The 20,407-nt window shown below is 44.0% G+C and overlaps 1 protein-coding gene across 3 annotated transcripts in view; it reads right to left on the bottom strand.

Annotated features, from left to right (window-relative positions):
* LOC149308186 (ATP-dependent DNA helicase DDX31-like) overlaps nucleotides 1–20,407 on the bottom strand; it is a 65,922-nt gene that overhangs the window by 31,717 nt on the left and 13,798 nt on the right. For all 3 annotated transcript variants that reach the window (XM_089535273.1, XM_089535272.1, XM_089535274.1), the window contains exons 12-16: nucleotides 18,904–19,145; nucleotides 18,301–18,477; nucleotides 15,235–15,294; nucleotides 8,069–8,119; nucleotides 4,825–4,964 (exon numbers count right to left, since the gene is read on the bottom strand). In XM_089535273.1, the coding sequence (XP_089391399.1) occupies nucleotides 4,825–4,964; nucleotides 8,069–8,119; nucleotides 15,235–15,294; nucleotides 18,301–18,477; nucleotides 18,904–19,145 (670 nt within the window). The remainder of the gene's footprint in view (nucleotides 1–4,824; nucleotides 4,965–8,068; nucleotides 8,120–15,234; nucleotides 15,295–18,300; nucleotides 18,478–18,903; nucleotides 19,146–20,407) is intronic.

Below are 20,407 nucleotides of genomic sequence, written 5' to 3' on the forward strand. Positions count from 1 at the left end.
TGCAAGTCTTTGCCATGTTTCTAGGAAAGAAAGAAATGGCTGCAGTCAATGGGCCCAATACAATGCCAATCCCTGGCATGTGCTGGGAAAAAATACTGTTGGTCCCCTGCACCAAATAGCTCAGAAAGCACTGACTACAACTGCCATCTTTTCTAGCTAGCAAGGCAAACTCAGTAGGAAGTTCTCTCTCTCTCTCTCTCTCTCTCTCACACACACACACACACACACACACACAGGCTATTTTTTGTGTATGGGGATGTATATTAATTGTTTCTAGTCTGTTGGCCACCATTTTGTTTTCCCCATTTGTTGACAAATATTAGTTAACACTGGAGTTGATTCTGCGTATGTGGATTGTAGCAGTCCAATTGGGATATTATCTGTTCTTGGTGATTTTCCCCCTTTTACTGCTGCTTCAACTTCTCTTTATAGAATTTGGGGTTCATCTCCATATGATTCTTCGTTCCTTGTGACATTCATTTTTCATCTCTTTTATATAACTATTCTGTGTATTGCATCCAACCTCTTTTTACATCTTCTTTGTCATGGCGGAGGAGGACAAAGAGGACTTGGCTCTTCAGATACAGGAGGAACCTGAGGCTGTGCCAGGCCCCAGTTCTGCCCTGCCAGGTCCCAGCTCTGCTCTCCCAGCCCCAGTGGATTTGGCTCAGCCAGACCATAGCTCTTTTCCAGTGGAGCCTGGGGCTCAGCAGCCCAGCCTTGATCCAGCAGAAGTTCCAGACTTGGGAGACATAGAGCAGCAGAGCACTGAGAGTCATACCTTCAGCCAGAGGCCAAAAGGCGATCAAGACAGATCTTTTCCGGTGGACCTTCCCAGACTGACCTCCCTTCAAAATGTAGGACTGTCCCACTTGCCCAAATTTAATTTGCCTCCATGTTATTTTATATGTTTTTTATTATTGTAAGGGTTTTAGTATTAGTTGGGGAATTGTTTTGTTTTTCTATGATTTTATTTTACTCTGCTGTCACCCACCTCAATCCGCAAGGAGAGGTGGGATATAAATTAATATATGTATTATTATTATTATTATTATTATTATTATTATTGCTATTATTACAGGAGCAGGACAGGTAGGAACCGACAGGATCAGGCCATCCACATTCTTAACCATCATGCTAGAGCTAAAGTCTTTTCTCTAGTTTCCTTTCTGTATTATTGTTTCCTATTATCACCTAAAAATTAAAACATGCGAACTGTTCCAAAAAAGCAAAAGAGATGAAGCATTCCATTCTTCCCATACACTCCTCAGAAAGGCTTTCCTCTCACAGCATCAATGAATGAAAACGTCACAGCCGTCAATAGTTGATCTGCCAGTGATGTCAAAATACATTTGCAGTGGGGAGGGTCCCCCCAATCAGCCACACACCATTTCTTCTCCCAGCCAGAATGTCACCGGCTCATGCGGCTCCCGCAGTTAAGCTTGGTTCACACAGCAGGGAAGTGTCATGTGGAGAAGAGATGGGGCGGTGTGTGTGTGTGTCTCCGTGTGCGCACCTCTGTATGTGCATCTCTTCACAGGAATGTATTTTTTGCTTTTTTAAAAAAAAACAAAGGGAGATGTTTGGGAAATAAAGCCACTGTCTGATGAACAGTCTAAAAGGAAACCTGTGCAGACGCTTAAGACGACAGCGCTGTCTTTCTCAATGCCTTCTCCCTTTCCCTCTCTTCCCCTTCACACCCACACTTCATGTCTTGCCTAAGGAACCGAAAGAGACATAAGCAAAAGACACACACATATGCAGAATGTACACACAAACTACAGTAAAAGAAATTACACATTGAACTGGGTTCCCCTTTGCTTTTCTTGTTTCTTTTGCCTTTGAAAGGGTAGCTATTATTAAGTTTAGGCAGGGGCAAAACAGCAGGACTATTTTGGAAGATAATTTTTGAAAGGAGCATATGAAAAATGGGGGCAAAGGGGAGAGAAATTGTGGAAACTATTGTTAGGAACACTTGGCATTAAGAGAAAAGCTAAGTTTAAGACTGTCCAGCACTGAAGAGGGAAAAAAATGCACAGAACCAGGAACCAGGGAATTGTGTGGGATGATTTTCTAATTTTAAAGAAAAGTGAAAGGGGCTTGAAGACATTTTCTTTTTCACAAGACATTTATTTCCGAAATACTAAAAGTGTTCCCCCCTCCCCAGTTAATCCTTCTGTTTTGGCTGTACAGTTGCCCCTCCTAACTTGCAGATCTCAGATCCGCACCCTCGAATACCCACGGAGGGGTGATCTCCGCTATTTCCTATGGTACGCGTGCTGAGCACACGCGACTGGGCCACACAGGGGCACGCTCCATCCAAGCCTATGAGGCTTGAATATGTGTGAGCCTCCATTTTTGCGGTACGGTGCAGAAAGGATCCTCCGTGAAAACAGAGGGCCAACTGTATGTCGTTTTAATTTTGGCTATGGACCATATTGGATTCCACAACGAGAAAAAAGACTGTTGTAAAGAGCACCTCCACTTCAAAATTTAAATCTATACCACAGGAGAAACCTGAAGATAGTAAATAAAGGCAGCCATAAAAGTAGAAGTAAAGGCAGCCATAAAAACTAAAAACATTTAAAGAAGGGATTCTTTTCCCAATTTCCTTGGGTCAAAAACTAGGGCACAGAGACCACATAAAAGGGACTCTTTGTGGACACAGTTGGCACCTAAGCAGTATGCGTGCCAACCCTTAAAGTACACCACAGAATTTCTGTTGGAAGAGAAAAATGCAGCCACTCCATCCGGAGATTCAGGAGGATTTATCCAAGCAGCAAAGCAATTGCCCTGTGCTCACTAGTTCAGGGGAACTAGTTCAGTTCTAGCCCTCACAAAACCCCAAGACTGAAGTAAATAGCAGTGCAATGATACTGTTTTGGTTGGTTTGCTAAGCTTTGTTAAGAGAGAGCGAGAGCGAGTGAGAAAGAGCGAGCTGCCCAGACATTCGAAATGTAGCAGAAGAGTTTTGCTTCTGACACATGGATTCACATACCAGGCCGCACACATGGCAATCCTTCTGTCTCATTGGCCACAGTGAATTTGTCAGGATCAATTTCCATGAGGCTCCATTTATAAGCGGAAAGGGCAATTAGATTTGATGCCACGCGTTGCCCTAGGCAGGGAGACGTCTGTCCAAATCGGATCTGTAATCCATTAAGCCTGCAGTCTCCTACCAGCTTCCTCTCGACACACATACCCACACAGACACACAAACATTTCCACAGACAGACAACTGAATCATCTGGCAATAAGTATCTACCTGTGCTAATTAGGGACATAGGTTCTGCAATCAGGACTTTGTCAGCCCTACAATGGTTACACACTGAAGGACAGGAAGATTCAGGATCTAGGTTTTCCATAAGCCATAAAACTAATTGTGGTGACTTTGGAGGTCACTCTCCCTCACCCTAACCTACCTCAACGGGTTTTGTGTGAGGATAGAGTGAGAAATTGACAAGGAGGGTATTTATTCAAATCCTACCCTTTTCTCAGTTTGGGATTCAAGTCCAAAAAGTTAAGATACAGATAAAAATTATCACCATGTAACAACTAAAAATAATTAAAAAGCTTATTAAAACAGAACAACAACTATTGACTCATGTAGTAAGTCAATGCAGGTATTTGGGGTCAATTTTGGGGCATAATTTCTTGCCTTATAGTTGAGTACATACAGTAGTTTACACCCTAAGAATGCATTAAATTTTCTAAAGCTTTACAACTAGTTAAAACCATATGAATGTACAAGTTGCCTAGCTCCCCTCTGCTGTGCCCTGGAAACCTGGGCCACCCTCCCCAATTAAGGTGAGTAGTGACTCCCATCATCCTTCTCTACTGGTAAGGCAGATGGGGTATGATGGGAACTCAAGTTTCACTTGTACTCTACCCTAGGGGCTACAAATTTAAACTCAGGGACAGGAAAATTGTCTACCGTTGTACCCCTGCCATGGGGTACGTAAGAGAATGGCATTCTTCCAACTGGGGATGGGACAGGGACTCATTAGCAGGTGATTTTTCTGCTGCCTGGGTTTCAATCTACATGGGAGAAAAACTCCAAGACCCCTAACTTTCCCCTTTCTTTTGGAGGCAGGTAAGAAGGAGGGATGACTACCTAGAAAGATCTTAATCAGGAAGGCAACATCCTCAGTGGGGTCTGAATGCTCTCTGTAGAGGGGCAATGAAATGGAGCATCTTCAAAGGGAGCCAGTCTGGCTAGCAGGAATATCAATCTGGAGCACTCTGTACTGCAACATTTTGTGGCTGCAGACCCTGCTTATACTAAAAAGCTATCGCATCAATGAAACTGTTGTGTCTCACAAATATAGAAAGCTTACACATCCAAACAGGAAGATTCATACTCTCGGTCATAAGAAAACAATGCCCTTGTAGTTCATATTTGTAAACTGGGAACGGTTTAACAAGGAGACTTTCTTCTCTATCATTCTGGAAGGATACTATTAGTACATAACACTCCTTGCAATTATCCTTATGTAATAACTGCTGTTCTTGAGTCAACCTTTTTTTTAATGAAATGTATAATTGTACTGCTTTGCTCAATAGTCTTTCCCACATTGCTTTATTATACCCTTGTTATCCTTTCCTCTTTACCCATCACACATTTAAAAAGAGACACAGATATTTATTAAAATCATTTGCAGGTTTGTTTAACCATTTTTTAAAAAAAATACTGAAGCAAGATAAAGATTACCATCCCGTTGTAATGAGATCCAGGGCTGCAGCTGCTTTATTATTAACCAAGGCTAGCTATGAAGTTTGGGGGGTTTTTGGGGAGGGGGAGAATGAGGAGAGTTTGTGACTCACTTAATCTTGTGAGAAGCCAGGAAGCTGACATATTCTGCCTCTGAAGGAGTAAGGATGAGCAGGCTGTTCCCGTGGCTGCCAATCCGAGCCGTCCTCCCAATTCGGTGGACATATTCGGCAAGCAAAGCTGGAGGATTATACTTCAAAAATAAAAAAGGGGTGGGTGGGCAGAAGGGATGGGAGAAAGAGAAAGAATTAACAGATTGGAGACATGGTTAATTGTAAGAGATCATTTAAAAAAATAAACCCCAAAACATGAGGTTCTCTCAGAAAGAAAGCTATGGCTTATCAGAACCTATCCTATTCACCTGTGCAACATCATTCACTGCTCCAGCCATAACAAGGATTTTTGACATGTGAATATGACACATTGGCCAAGCTGTCTCTTCACCATTTCTCTCTTTCATAAAATTCATTTCTACAGAGGGTAGCATCCATGACCCACGCAGGCGCTTCTATTTTTTAAATGTGTGTTAGCTGCTCGGCACAGGATTGGGACAAATGGGAAGGCAAGCAAGAAGAAGAGAGGAAGAGAAGGGAGAGACAGAGAAAGATGGGGAGGAGAAGAAGGGAAGGAAGGTGAGAGAGCAGATACCTTTGCTGTGATCCTTAATATTTTATCGGATTACAGTTGAAATAATTGCTTTGCTTAAAGCTTTTCAATACTAGGCCACTCAAAAGAGAAGCACCAGGGTGGTAGCTTAAGTTGGTAAGGCATGGCATGTCACTGCCAGTTAAAGCCACACACCTTCGTTAAAACAGAGTTGGGCCATAGGTGCCTCGCCATCAGATATCATGGCTGCTGGAAGACCACCACTACTTGTAGATGATGGTGGTAGTGCAGTAGTTAAATGCCTGTACTGCAGCCGCTCACTCACAAACCATAAGGTTGCGAGTTCAATACTAGCCAAGGGCTCAGGCTCAACTCAAGCCTACATCCTTCCAATGTCGCTAAAATGAGAACCCAGCTTCTTGGGGGTAATTAGCTTATACTGTAAACCGCTTAGAGACTGCTTAGGCAGTATGAAGTGGTATATAAATAAAGCTGCTATTGCGATGATGATGATGATGATGATGATGATGATGATGATGATGCTTTCAAACATGATGGGTCTGAAACCAGAAGGAGAATGTGTCTCCACAGATGGTGCCGCCAAGAGCTATTTGGATTCTTGGATCATGGACTGCGTTCCATGATGGCGGACCTCTGACAAGAGATGTGTTGCATCTCATGCCAGTGGGCAGAAACTTTTTGCCAATACTGTCAAAAATTTGATCTGGAGGGCTTTAAACTGAGTTATGTGGGCGAGGGAGACAGTATTTTGGATTATAAAAGGGCTGGAGAAAATAGTCAAACTGTCATAGAGGAAACAAGGCAAACGGTGCAAGGCCCCAACAGTGGGAGGCATAAAAATCTGCACAGGCAGCAAGTAGGGGAGACACATGGTCTTAGATGTCTCTACACTAATGCAAAAAGCATAGGAAATAAGCAAGATGAACTTGAAGTCCTAGCACAACTAAGCAAATATGATATAAAAGGCATCACTGAAACCTAGTGAGATGAACCTCATGAATGGAATACAGTAATAGAGGGTTATAACCTTTTAAAGAGAAATAGGCCAAACGGGAAAGAAGGAGGAATAACATTATTATGTCAGGGATGTTTCCCCCATGAAGAGATCCAGGACTTCAGTCCTGGAAGGCAGGTGGAGAGCATCTGGATAAAAATGAAAGAGGAAGGAAACAACAGGGATATTATTGTGGGTGTCTACTACAGACCCCCAAGTCAGATGGAGAAATTGGATGATGCCTTTCTTGAACAGATGACCACACACTCAGAAAAGAGAGATGTAGTGATGGGTGACTCCACCTATCCTGATATTTGCTGGAAGTCAATCTCAGCCAAATATTTAAGGTCTAGCAAATTCCTCACTTGCCTCGAAGACAATGTGATTGTCCAAAAGGTGGAAGAGACAACAAGAGCATCTGCCATTTTTAGATCTGATCCTCACCAACAGAGATGACCTGGTTAATGAGGTGCAAGTCATAGGATCCTTTGGTAGGAGTGATCATGTTCTCCTGGAGTTATACAGTGGAAAGGAGAAGCCAGGCATAGTCAGACACACATTCTAGACTTTAGGAGAGTTGATTTCAATAAACTTAGGGAAATACTGGAGGTGATCCTGTCTGTGGTCTGGAATAATAAAAGAAAAGGGAGTTCAGGATGGATTGGAGTTTCTCAAAAGGGAGATAGTGACGGCACAATTTCAAACTGTTCCAACAAAAAGGAAAAATGGGAAGTGTCTCAAGAAACCAGGATAGATGACAAAGGAACTTTTAACAGAGCTAAGTTTTAAAAAGAACATGTATAAGAAATGGAATAAAGAGGGAAATCACCAAAGAGGAATTCAAACAAATACCGAGCACATGTAGGGGTAAAGTCAGAAAAGCTAAAGCACAGAATGAACTCAGGCTTGCTAGAGAGGTTAAGAACAATAAAAAAGGGCTTTGGGTGGTATGTCCATAGCAAAAGAAAGAAGAAGGAAACGGTTGGGCTACTGCGCAGAGAAGATGGCAAAATGCTAACAGGAGACAGAGAAAAGGTGGAACTACTCAACACCTTCTTTGCCCCAGTCTTCTCACAAAAGGAAAAGGGTGCTCAACCTGAGGGTAATGGAGCAGAAGACAGAATAGGGGAAATTCAGCACAGAATAAGTAAAGAGATAGTACAGGAATACCTGGTTTATCTAAATGAATATAAGTCTCCAGGACCAGATGAACTACATCAAGGGTATTTAAAAAACTGGCAAATGTAATATCGGAGCCATTGGCAATAATCTTTGAAAAGCGGCGGGTAAATGCTGTCCCCATCTTCAAAAAGGGGATCCCAACAATTATTGCCCAGTTAGTCTGACATGAATACCAGGAAAGATTCTAGAGCAGATCATTAAACAGAGAATCTGTGAACATTTAGAGGGCAACGCCATAATCACAAAAAGTAAACATGCTACAGAAAGTGTCCTCAACTGGAGCCACATGCACAGGGAATGGGGGCACTCTTTCCCATGAGGCCAGCGCCAACCTCCACCTACCCAAGCAACCTACAACATATAGGATGCCATCTCTTGGTTGCCTGTAGAGATCTCTGTGCCAGACATCCCTAACACTAGAACAGATCCACCCTCAGGGAGTCAAATTACATACAATGTGCACTGGGAACAAGCAGAAAATGTGGAAAACTTACCTGCACAATCCAGGTCACCTGTGGCAGGTCCAGCCCACGAGCAGCAACATCCTTTGAGAAAAAAAAGAAGAGGAAGACCCACAAATGAGTAAGCTATTGGCCAAACGGCAGTTGTTTATGGTATGGGCAGGGAGTTTTTTTCATCCCAGGAACTAAATTCTGGTTTGGGAAGGGCCTCAAGGTCTGCATTCCTATTGCAGTTGACACTAGAAATAGGGCTGAGTCAAAGCAAAGTGTGAGGGGCAGAGATGCCACTTGCTCCATTTGGACATTTCCCCCCTCCCCTCCAGCATGTAATACTTGGCTCAGCTCTAGGCCTGTTTCATATCTCCAATCACTGACTGGAGATAGAAGTAGAAGAAACTTGTGAGATGGATGGGCACTCCCCACCCCCCTCCGTGGGGAACCCTGCAAGGTAGAGGTCTTCCCATCCTTGGTTTTATTAGATTACATTTTGATCTGCTTTTTCTGTATTACACTTTGAGCCTCTCTTTGGAGTTCACAGAACAATTAAACCTACTCTCCAGTTTTGCAGACATACACAGGCACAGCTCAGCTCAGATATGACGATGTACCACAGTATGGCACCATGGAAGTGAAAAAGAGGCCTTTGGCATTATATTTGGCATTAAGTAATGCTCCAAATTCAAGAAGCAAATTTCATGGCTAAAGAGGATTTGAACCTGGGTCTCCGCATTCACACTCTTAACCACTACACTGTAGGCCACAAAACCACTATTCCACCAAGGAATCTGAACTCAGCAGCTGGAGAAACTGTGTTCCCCCAAATTATAGATAATATGTGAACTATTATCCCCCCAAGCCTGTGTCAGACAGTGGTGGGCAACCTGCAATCCTTCGACAGATTTCAAAAGCCTCCAGGGAGTGACCAGCACAGAACTGTCCTCCTGTGGCAGTTTGCTGTGTATAGAAAGGCGAGAGAGGAAAAGAAGAGTTTGCGGTAGAGGCAGAGACAAGGGGATAAGGGTCACAATAAGAGAGGTGAGTTGGTAGGGAGAAAGAGAGAGGAAAGGGGGTGGTAGGTAGAAGGAAAAGGAAGGTGGAAGGGTGGGTGGAAAGAAAGTGGGGTACCAAGAGTGAAAGAGAGAAAAAGGTGGCAAAGAGAGAGAAAACAAGAAAGTTTGTGTAGCAGGGACAGAGAAACAAAGCAGAGGGGACATAAGACCAGTAGTGGGATGGTAGGAAGAAAGAAATAGAAAAGAAGTGGTAGGGAGAAAGAAAAAGGAAAAAGAGACTGGAGGTGGCAGGGAGGGAAGATCAGAAGAAGCAAGAGGGTTAGTGCAAAGAGTGACCAAGCGAAAAAGGAGTAGCATGTAAAGAAAGCCAAATAGGGGTGGCAGAATGGAGAGGCAGAAAGAGAAAAACAGGTGGCAGGGAGACAGTAATGGACACCCTGCGCATTGCTGGCTCCATCCTTTTCTGACAGCCCACAGCACAGAGCCTCCTAACAGATTACCCCAAGAAAAGGCAGTCCTCTAGAAAAGGCATGCTCCCACCACCACATATATACATACGCACAGGCTACAGCATGAGAACCTCAGCCAGAGTTGCTGCATGCAGACAAGGGACCTTCCAATCCCGTGTCTGCATGGGCAAAACACACACCTTCATTCAAATCCTCTTCTAATTTGTTGGTGTATGCTTTCCAGCTATTTCTGACTTATGGAGACCCCAAGGCTTCCATGGGTTTTCAGGGGCTGAGAGTGTGTGACTTGCCCAAGGTCATCCAGTGGGCTTCCAGAGCCCAGCAAGGAACTGAACCCCGGTCTCCAGAGTCATAGTCCAATGCTCAAACTCTAATTACTCTAATCCAAGTGTCTGGCAGCCCTTACATTCACAGCCTCTGCAACTCATACAGACGTTCTACTTCTCCTTTCAATCTCTGCTGGTAAAAATTCCTATACCATATGTGATTAACAAGAGGCTAAAGAATAATGTTGATATATCTGTATCTACCCATCTCTCTATATTTTGCATGCTAACGATAACAACCCCATCTAGTCCAATTTAGTCCATCTTTGCTCTAGTTCCGCTCTCCTTCAGCGGTGCCAAAAGGGGGGATTTAAATTGGATTTGACCGATCGCTTGAGCTTATTAGGTGCGATTATGCCAAGATACTGGATTCAGTTTCAAGGAGCTGATGAGGAAGAATGGGGGGATTTATTACACCCAGCAGAGCTGGGCATTGAGTCGCCGCCTGTTCTCAGTCCACTTGATGAAGACGAGGCGCTGCCAAAAGAGGTTATTAGTTTAAGCAGATCAAGGCAGAACACCATGCAAAGCAGTAATGAGTATGCAAATGTATCGCCACAATGCGTTCCAAGCCTTCACCACCATGGTTTTCCCATTCTTACAGTGCAATTAGAGCCAGCTGCCCCCTAACACAATCACACCCATAATAAAACACACAAACATATCATGCTCCATCCTTCTATTTCACTACATGTAACCGTGCCTCTCCGTAACAGCTATGAAACATTTTCCCAACAACCTTACTGGGATTTCCACACTGATGAAATAAATATTGCACACCAGCAGTGCCATTGTGTTCATACAAAATGTCAGGAAAAGGAGGAAGACAAGTCACATGGACTAGGGCTGGGCACAGGTGACAGACAGCTCTGTCTTTTTGAAGCACAAAGTGACACAGAGACTGGAGTATCATCTGCAGGGACCTTTGAGCTGGAACCTAAAATCCATAGTTGGGAGGTCCTGCTCCAGAAATCAGATTTAATTTGGAAGGACAGAAGTGCTAGTTGGTACCAACAGGCAATACTCCCAGCCACTCACAGTGGCTTAGGCTGTTGGGTTTTACTCCCTTCTGGACCTGACAGGGCCATGCTTCATCCTGAGGGGCACACACTCTGCACCAGTCTTCTACAGTGTGTCCTAAGAGGTTTGTGATTGAGCCCAACATTTCTCTCCCACTCTCTCCCTCTCTCCTCCTCACAAGGGTGCAACTTGAAGCCTACCAGATGCGGCTGGGCTGCAACTCCCACCAGTCCTTATCACTAGCTATGCTGGCTGGGGTTCATGGGAGCTGCCATCCATGACATCAGACTGCTCAATTTCTTCCACACCACACCCAGCCCCCCAGCCTGAGTACCTCTCACTTCTCAAACCCACAACCACGGGTGATCTTTGGGATGCAGACAGGGAAAAGCAACCTGTCTCCCTTGAGGTATTTGGAACTATGACACCCTAACCTCCCGAGGATATGCTGCATTGGCTGTGGTTTATGGGCACATTAATTCAGAGCCAACAGAAGGTGCTAAGTTGCCTTCCTGATGAAAAAATGAACCCAACAGTCACCATGTTTCCCTCAAGAATTCACAGTGTGCTGAGCAAAGGAAGTGCAATGTGCCCTGTTGTCCCATGATGCCAAGGCAGCTGTGGCTACAAAAGCTTTATCCTAGTGGTTCTCAACTTTTGGCCCTCCGGATGTTTTGGACTTCAGTTCTCATAATTCCTGACTATTGGCCAAGTTGGCTGAGGCTTCTGCGATATGAAGTCCAAAACAAATGGAGGACCAAAGGTTGAGAATCACTGCTTTAACCAATAAGGCAGGGTCAATGGCACTTCAAGAGTGAAGCCCCAGGAACTGAACTAGTTTCTACACGCAAGTCTCCCCTAGCTCAGCTCTCCATGTCCCTTCCAAGTGGGAAAGAGCACTAAGGTGCGGGACATCAATCAGCCTATGACTGGTACAGGCCAATCCACTAGCATGTGGATTGGCCTGTACCAGAATAAATACCATTTGCTTAGTCCTGGTACCAATTCTACAATTAGGGAAGGCCTTGATAAAGGGCAAGGGCAGAAGGCACAATTAAACATCCCTTTCCCATCTTCATTGTACCTCAAGATGTAGCCAAAGCACTCACTTCATACTGAAATAACTTCAGGGATTCTGGAACACAGTAGAAAACCAAACTTCCCAAATCTCAACCTGGCTTATACCCTCATCCTGATCCTAAAGATGCCCCAAATTTAGGGTGAAAGAATTCAGGTAAAGATGCTTTTGAAAGACACTCAGCGGCCAACAAGGCCTTGAAGGCCTCCTTCGTGCTGACAATTGGCAACCGACGTGAGGCCTAGAGGTACAGATGGAAGGCAGCTCGTTCAGGTGCCAGGCTGTCAGTTGGATTAAAATGACTCATTTATTTACCAAAAGCAGCACACAAAGTGCTTTAGCGGAACAGGGGGAGAGGAAAGAGAAGGAGAGGGGGGAGGCGAGGACCAAGCAGGGAGGCAAGAGCTCTCGCACCTTCCCCGCCTGCCAAGAGTCATTACAGCCGAGTGTGGAAGAGCCATCAGCGGGGAAGAGACCCCTGCCGGCCGGGTGACAGATTGGGCTGCGTAATCGGAGGAGGGTGGGGGGAGCACGGAAAGCTGTCAGAGGGCGAAAGCACTTGGCCGCACCCGCCAGAAAACTGGCAAGATGAGTTAGCATGATGGAGTTTAACGGGCAAACAGAAGTCTCCAAAACCATCTTCTCCTCTCCCTGTGAGTTTGCTTCAGAAAGAGCACCGCCCCAAGAGAAGCTGAGTGAAAAGCTTTGGTGAAGGAGAAAGCGGAGATAACATTTACAAGGCCAGGCCCTGGTTGACAGAAAGGTTCTCCCAATTTGGTCAAAGATTTGCTACATCTACTTCTGTGGTCCTAATTTCTTTGCGCTCTGAGCAGTGCTCTTCATCGATCGCTCCTACCTCTGTGCTGCAGAAAATGGTATACCAAAGGAGATGGAAAGAGGCCAAAGGAAGGTGTCGTTGTTATGTCAGAAACATTAGACCCAAGTATGGGGATTGTGAGCACTAGAGAAAGTCTGAGGCAGTTCAGGCCTTCTATTCCTTCCTCAAGAGAAGCCATTGTGAACCCTTTGACAAGCCACTCCCAGCCATCACCACCAGCAGCAGCCCTGGAGGAGCTGGAAATTTAAAACTAAAGCTAGAATGTGCCATGTCTGTCATTATTCACAAAGAATATGGCCAACTGAAGCAGGCCACTTCACTCTGTTGAATGGACAAGGAACATATTCTTGGGTGTACCAAAGGTCTGCCTGTCTGCTGTTTACCTTTATCTTTCTGCTTTAACTTGTGTTTCAACAATCAGTTCCTCTGAGGGAAGCCATCCGCCAAATGAGTTCAAAGCGGGGAAAAGAGAAGCCGCCAGACCCTTGATGCGCAGCACAAGTCTCCTCAGAGACAGAGGATTAAGCCAGGCGAACCTGAGCAGCAAAGCAGGAAACACGAAATAATGGGGAAGCAGGAAAGAGAAAGGGAAGAGGGAAAAGAGTAAGCATGGGTTTTGCACTCTTCTCATATTAACAGTAGGTCTTGGATCTTGCCCAGTACAAGCAATTAGCAGGAGGCTTAGAAGAGAAAGAAGAAAATGTGTAGTGAAGATATGGAAGTTAACTAGGGTTGTTACATTTAATTAATTTGAATTGTTGGTAAGGAAATCCTTTTAATCAACTAAAAAAGGAGTCTCCAATTAACCAGGCAGCATATTTGTAAATTATATCACTCTAGCAGAAAACCAAGATGGCCAAGGAGTGCGGCAGCACTGTGACCAAAACAGGACACTGAGGGGGTGGGAAAAGGATGCACAAGTAGACTTTGTTGAACATCTTTCTTCAGAAGCATTTTGAAATTCAACTGACTCATTAGATCAAACAGCTCTCTGATGATTGATTAACTGACTTAGTTCTCTGTAATTCCCCCTGACAAGACTGAATTAATTCTTTCTAAACTGTTCTTAAAGTTTACATTCTAAGTCTGCTTTCTTCTTCCATGGACTTGTCATCCAAAGATTTGAGCATATGCAGATGGTGCTGCCCTGTTTTCCCCAATGGTAGCGCATGCACATGGCTGCGGCAACGCAGTTGCACTGCTATAGGAAACAACAGAACTTGAGGTCCCAAGGAAACCCTGAGGATATGTACCCCTGTGGAGATGAAGAGCCAGCTGTACATGCCTTTGGGATTCTGGCCCTTTCTGAGTCAAAATGTGACTTTTCACATTTAAAATGAAAAGAAAATAAGATATGATGACAGGCCACACAGCTTTTAAAAACCACAAATAAAACCACAGATGAGAAATCACCCAATAGTTAAGAGAGCCAACTTAGCATAGTTGTTAGAATGTAAAACAAAGACAAACTGGGCTCAAATCTCTACTTGCCCATAAAGCTCCCTGGATGTTCTTGGGCCAGTCACTCTCTTCACACTTGACCTACCTCATAGGGCTGTTATGAGGGAAGAGTAGGGAGTAGGAGAGCCATCTATGCTACCATGAGCTCACTCAGTGCAACTGATAATTAAAATAAAGGGAGGCTTCATGTTCAAAAGCAGTCTACCTCAGAATACTTGATACAGGGAGCAGACAACAGGGGAGGGTTTTTGTCTTTCTTCCTTGCTGAGGAGTCACCAGAGGCCTCTGATCTATCAATGTTGTCACCTCTGCCCCTGCATATATCCAGCAGGGATCTTCTCATATCCACCTTTGTCAGACTCCTCAAATGTACAATCATTTCCCCGCCAAAAAAAACAAAAGCTAGCAAACCATACATGGAGGCAACCCTACGGAACTTCACAGGCGGCCAGAGCTTTTCAGCTCTAATGACTCCTGATCGCTGTAATTTACACATTTGCAGCAGGAAGACACCGCCAAGACACACACGTTTTCCCAGGCCAACAGCTGTTGCGATTAGTGAGCAAATTGTGTAGCGATGCAGCAGTCTGATGTAGCTGGAGGTCAAAAATGTGGGGGGAACGGGACAGAAGAGAGCACAAACCAATAACTGCTGGGGATGGTGGCCTTCGATCTGCCCTTGAAAGGAACCCGAAGAGCAAATGCAGCCTGCCCAGGACAGAAAGCCCTTTGTATTAATAATGAAACACATTTGCAAGCTTTGCCTCGAACCCAACATTCTTGATTCTCTAGGTTATTCATGAGGACTAGCTACACCACAGTGCAGCCACAGTAACTGGCAATCCGCAGGGCAGCCCCAGTCACCACTCTTCTTATTCTGAACACCTATCACTCTGAATTAGTTCTGTATCATGCTCCCTCTCCCCATACCATATGGCAGGATAAACTGGGCTCAAGTTATATTTGGTGACATTCCGTTATTATTTGGCAACTTACAGTGCAGAGTAAAATGCCAGTTTTTGATTGCAAGAAGTCCTGGAAGACAGCTGTCCTTTCCTAAGAGAAGAAGATAATATCAGTCAAGAGTCACTATATCTTGCGAGTAAAATTAATACCACAGAGAGAACACAGAGCTATGAAGGTGACCGAGGGTTTTAATTTCAAACTGAGTGCCTGGGACCCAATCACTTCCAGAGGCCACAAAATGGGGAAAAATATGAGATACAACTAAGTTCAGTTTAATTGGGTTTTATTTGTTTTCACTGTACTGTGTAGTTGTTTACTCCTTGAAACAGCACCTCACCTGGTGCCCCCTGGAAATGTTGGACTACAACACCCATCAACTAACAGCTAGCAGGGCTATTGGGAGGCACAGCCCAGCATACTGGGAGGGTAACTGGTTAGGCAAGACTCTACAGAACCACTGATGACACCATAACATAAAAGCCAATACGGTCTAGTGGTTATAGCACTGGACTGAAATGTGGGAGAACCTGGTCCATAACCCACTGGCAGTGACGCTGAAGCCAGTTACCATCTCTCTCTTTTTCAACCTGGCCTATTTGCTGGATGGCTGTGAAGACAACCAACCTACTCTACAGGGTTGCTATAAGGACAGAAAGCCGAGGGAGGATAACCCTGAACTGCCTGTAGGAAAAGCAGACAGAAATATAACTCACAATTATATAACAATAAAGTAATTAAAAATTATCAACTTCAGCTATTTAGTGGCACTAATTTTAAAAAACCAATTAATTGTAACACATGCTCACCTGCAGTTTCTTGCTACTATAATAAGGGGTCAAGGGAGGGAATGGGCAGGGATGGAAAAGGTTCAGCAATGGAACCATTTGTCTAAAGAGGTGGTGGGGTCTCTTTCTCTGGACATCTTCAAAAAGAGGCTGGATGGCTCCCTGCTGGGATGCTCTCGCTGGAGATCTTGCACTAAGCAGGGGGTAGATCCTGATGGCTCACAGAGCCCCTCTCAATTCTATGATTCTATGATCAAACAGGTTGTTTCCTTATAAAAACTGAAGTCACAAAGTACCTGTAACTCTGCTATTTTTGCTGCCACACAGGAATGTGACAACACCTCCAGGCTTGGTACATGCTTTTCAGTCCATTTTAAAAGGAATTAACTCAGTGGTTCTGAAATGGCAGAGCAGGACCTGGAGGCATTGATCTTTTCTCCTCCTCCCAAACTTTTTTACGTATGAAGTTTACACATGCGTTAAGTTAAATACTGAATTTACTTAAATAAAACTATTCTAATTTGAACAATGTTATTTCCTTGTAAAATATTAAATAAGAATATACATGAATGTGCAGGTGCAAATATTCAGACTAAGTAAACAAAATACATTTATTCAAATACTAAGTTAAGTGCGAGGGGCGACATCCACATCTAAAAGAGTAAAAAGTTTGAGTACTTTTAAAAATTAACTCATTTAAAACACTACACATCAGCTTAAACACATCTTTGCATACCACACGCAGTAAATTAAAGAAATTGGTGCCAGAGCATCTTTGTCTACTGAAGGATATGAAACTGGAAAGGCAAACTAGACTACATGCAGCTGCAAATGTATGGGCCTTCAGAAGTTGTCTGACTGCAAGTCCCAGTAGCCTTACCACAGGCTGGGAGCTAGGTTGAGTGTTGCAGTACAACAGTCCAAGAACCATAAGATTATCTTCCTTGCTCTCTATTATATGCAACTTTGCATATAACAGAATTTAAAATAGAATTTATTTGAAAGACAGAAGAGCGAAAGATGCTTGGGGCAGGGAACTCCTTCCTGTTTTTTTCAACCTTGTGAAGTGTCACTAGCATTCATGGGACCCTAGCTATTGCAACAGATGAAAGATGGATTTAAAACCAGCAGGCAGGTTCAGTTATAAATCTGCTCTAGCACTGTGACAGACCTGATCCTCAACACATCCCACAGCACCTCCCAAATAACATGGACATGGAAAAAGTGTGTGCTGAGGAAAGTGACCTGGCCTCCCTTTCTTCCTGGCCCCGAGAAGAGAGCCCCATCTTGACGACAGCAGCCATGCCCAGCAGTACCATATGGGAGTCACAATTTAGCTCCATTAATGCTCTTAATTTGAAGACATGGAACGCTAATTACACACTGGGAACTAAAAGGCAAAACCCCTTCCCCCCATGTCAGCTTTGGAGTGCTGCTTCAGTTGCCTTAACAGCTGGTCAGGTCTGAGTCAGGCCAGGCCCATTCTACCTCTCTCTCCGCAGCTCAGGCAGACAAGGGGACGGGAGCTCAGGACAACAGAAGCACAGTTTTGGATGGGGAGGGAGGAACAGAACAGCAGTTTCTTCATCTTTGCTGTTATGTGCAGTCAAGTCAGCTTTGACATATGGCTACCCTCCAAATGAGAGCCTTCAAGTCATTGACTGCTCAGGTTGTGCAAAATCGGCACAGCCACGGCTTCCATGATGGAATCAATTAACCTGTGTTGTTGTCTTCCTCTTTTTCTACTGCCTTCCACTTTACCCAGCATTACCATCTGCCCCACTGAGTCTTGTGGTCTCATGATATGCCCAAGGAATGAAAGCCTCAGTTTAGTCATTTCGGTTTCTAGGGAGAATTCAGGCTTGATTAACTCTAGGGCTCATTTATTTATTTTTACCACATTACATTTAGTGTATGTGGACTTCTGTATCTTTATCATGGGACTTGTGGTGTTGTGCTTTCAGATCACTCTACTGTGATCTTGCTTTCTTCCACAGTTACTGCATAAGGCCTATAGAACTACATGTTTTGTCGCTATTTGAGCTATATCAGTGAAAAGACGCCTGTGAGGCTGGACAGGACAGAACAGCTGGGATTTCATGCTGCCATTATTACATTAGATCTGGCTCTGTAGCAGGCAGCTCAGGGCAGAAAAGAGCCAACCTACTTCCATGAGAAGACCAGAGAAGAAATTCTCTGGCACCAAATCAACAGGGATGCTTTTTGAGAGATGGTTCTAGGAGAAAAATCAGGGCTTCCATTGAACTTAGCACCCAACTAGGGTTTGAGCAGACACCGGAGGGGGGCTTACCTCCTGTTTCATGTCACCGTGCAAGCGCGCAAACACCAAAGCTGAAAGAGGAAGCTGCAACTTCTCATGTCCTCCTGCCACCAGGTCCTCAGCCAAGACCTTCTGAAAGAGGGCATGGTGAAAGTCCACCTGCTCACAGCTTGAGAAGAAGACAACCATCTTATTGCCCTTTTCAAACTGCAGGGATGAGAATAAACATTTTTTTTTTTTTGTTAGCAATCTTTCTATCCTGCCTTCCCTCCAATAAGCTGAATGCACCACACATGGGTCTCCTCCACTCCCTATGAAGTAGGTCATGCTGACAATGGGTCAAAGTCACTCAGTGGCTTTCATGGCTGTATCCCTTAATATACAGTGAATGAAAACTGCTGAAGCAAGAAATGTTTTTGGGAAGGGGACAAATACCCATTACCCTTTAGAGTAACTGTTGGTTTTGGACCAGTTGAACAGCCATGGAAAGGATCTATATTATATCAACCTCATCCTGTGAAGAAACTGGCTACTAGTTCAAGCCAGGACTCATTATAAGCTTTTGGTCCTGTGTTTAAGGCCCTGCACTTTAATCTCACTCAGTATGTTCCCCAATCAAAGAGTCTCTCTCACCTTGAATTTCGCAAGGATAAAAGCTGCCAGTGTCACCAGTCTCAGCTTGCTTGGGACAACCACCACATTCTGCTGAAGTTTTCCTGGCACAGCAAAACTGTCTCTTTCCTCTCCCATGGCATGATCATCCATGACTTCCCCAGTGACTGCCTTTACCTCAGTTGTGTCCAAGTCCCGGGATTCTCCCACAACAGAAATGCAGACTGGACTCTGCAAGCTGATGTTGGCTAATCTTGAGACTCCTGTTGTAGATAAAAGAAAGCAACAAAAACAATGTTTAATATGCATGCCGTACGCTTGCCTTCCCCAGCCTGGAGCACACCAGATGTTTTGGACTAAAAGATGCAATTCTCCTGGATGTTCTTGCATTTCTGTCTGAAGATGAGGCCCACATGGTCACTCTTCTTGCTCCAGCTGCCCAGATGAATTCTGGGATTGCCCATGCTTTCTGGTTTCTTTTACCAAGTGCCAAAATTCCACCCTTTCACCTGTGCCAATCCAATATCTGTGGCCTTTCTGAATTTGGAAGAGGAAGGGTGGAAAAAGACACTTTGTATACACACACACTTCTCTCAGCCTCAGTTTTACCAGGCAGAAAAATACCAAGACAAATGGAAATGTTTGCCGTTTTTTACCCACAGTGCCAAGGAATGATAGAACAGAACTGCACTGAACTTTGGGAAATGGAAGACACTAGTCACATCTGTAGTCTCTTGAGGCTCCTAAGGTGGAAGAACACAAGCTCGAGTTTTAAGACCTTCAGAGGAGGGGTTTCTGTCATTTCTGTCAGCTTCAGTTAGTCCAAAATGCTGCAGCCAGACTGGTCGCCGGATCTTCAAGGCAAGATCACATAACACCAGTATTAAAATCTCTCCACTGGCTGCCCATTAGCTTCCGGGCCCAATACAAAGTGTTGGTCATTACCTTTAAAGCCCTACATGGCTTGGGCCCAAGTTACCTGAAGGAACGCCTCTCCCTACACAATCCGCCCCGCACTCTTTTACTAGAGCTCCCCAGAGTAAGATTAAAATCTACCCATCAAAGATCTTTTTCGGTTATGGCCCCTTCATATTGGAATAATCTCCCTGAGGAGATACGGTGTATCCCTACATTAGAAATTTTTAAGAAGATGCTAAAAACCTACCTTTTTCAATTGGCATACCCTTCCAATTCGTTATAAAGTATACATTATAGAAATTAACTCAAGCCCAAAATATGTTATGATTGATATCGTATGTTGCTAAATTGATAATGTTTTTATAGATTGTTTTAACAAATTATTATTATATTATGGTGATTATATTTTAAATTGTAAGTTGTAAGTGTTTATATTGTTCTCTGTTTTATATTCTGTTGGAATCCTGCTTCGATCTTGGGAGCAGCGGGAAATATAAATAAAAAACATATTATTTCCACTGGGACTGAGAAAGGAAATGAGTTTTAATTATGTTTTAAATGTGCTTTAAGTTGTTTTATCTATGTGCTTTTTTAACAGAAAGGTTTG

Source organism: Sceloporus occidentalis, unplaced genomic scaffold, assembly GCF_023333645.1.
Source record: "Sceloporus occidentalis isolate IW3139 unplaced genomic scaffold, rSceOcc1.0.p SCAF_8, whole genome shotgun sequence".
Lineage (NCBI taxonomy): Eukaryota > Metazoa > Chordata > Lepidosauria > Squamata > Phrynosomatidae > Sceloporus > Sceloporus occidentalis.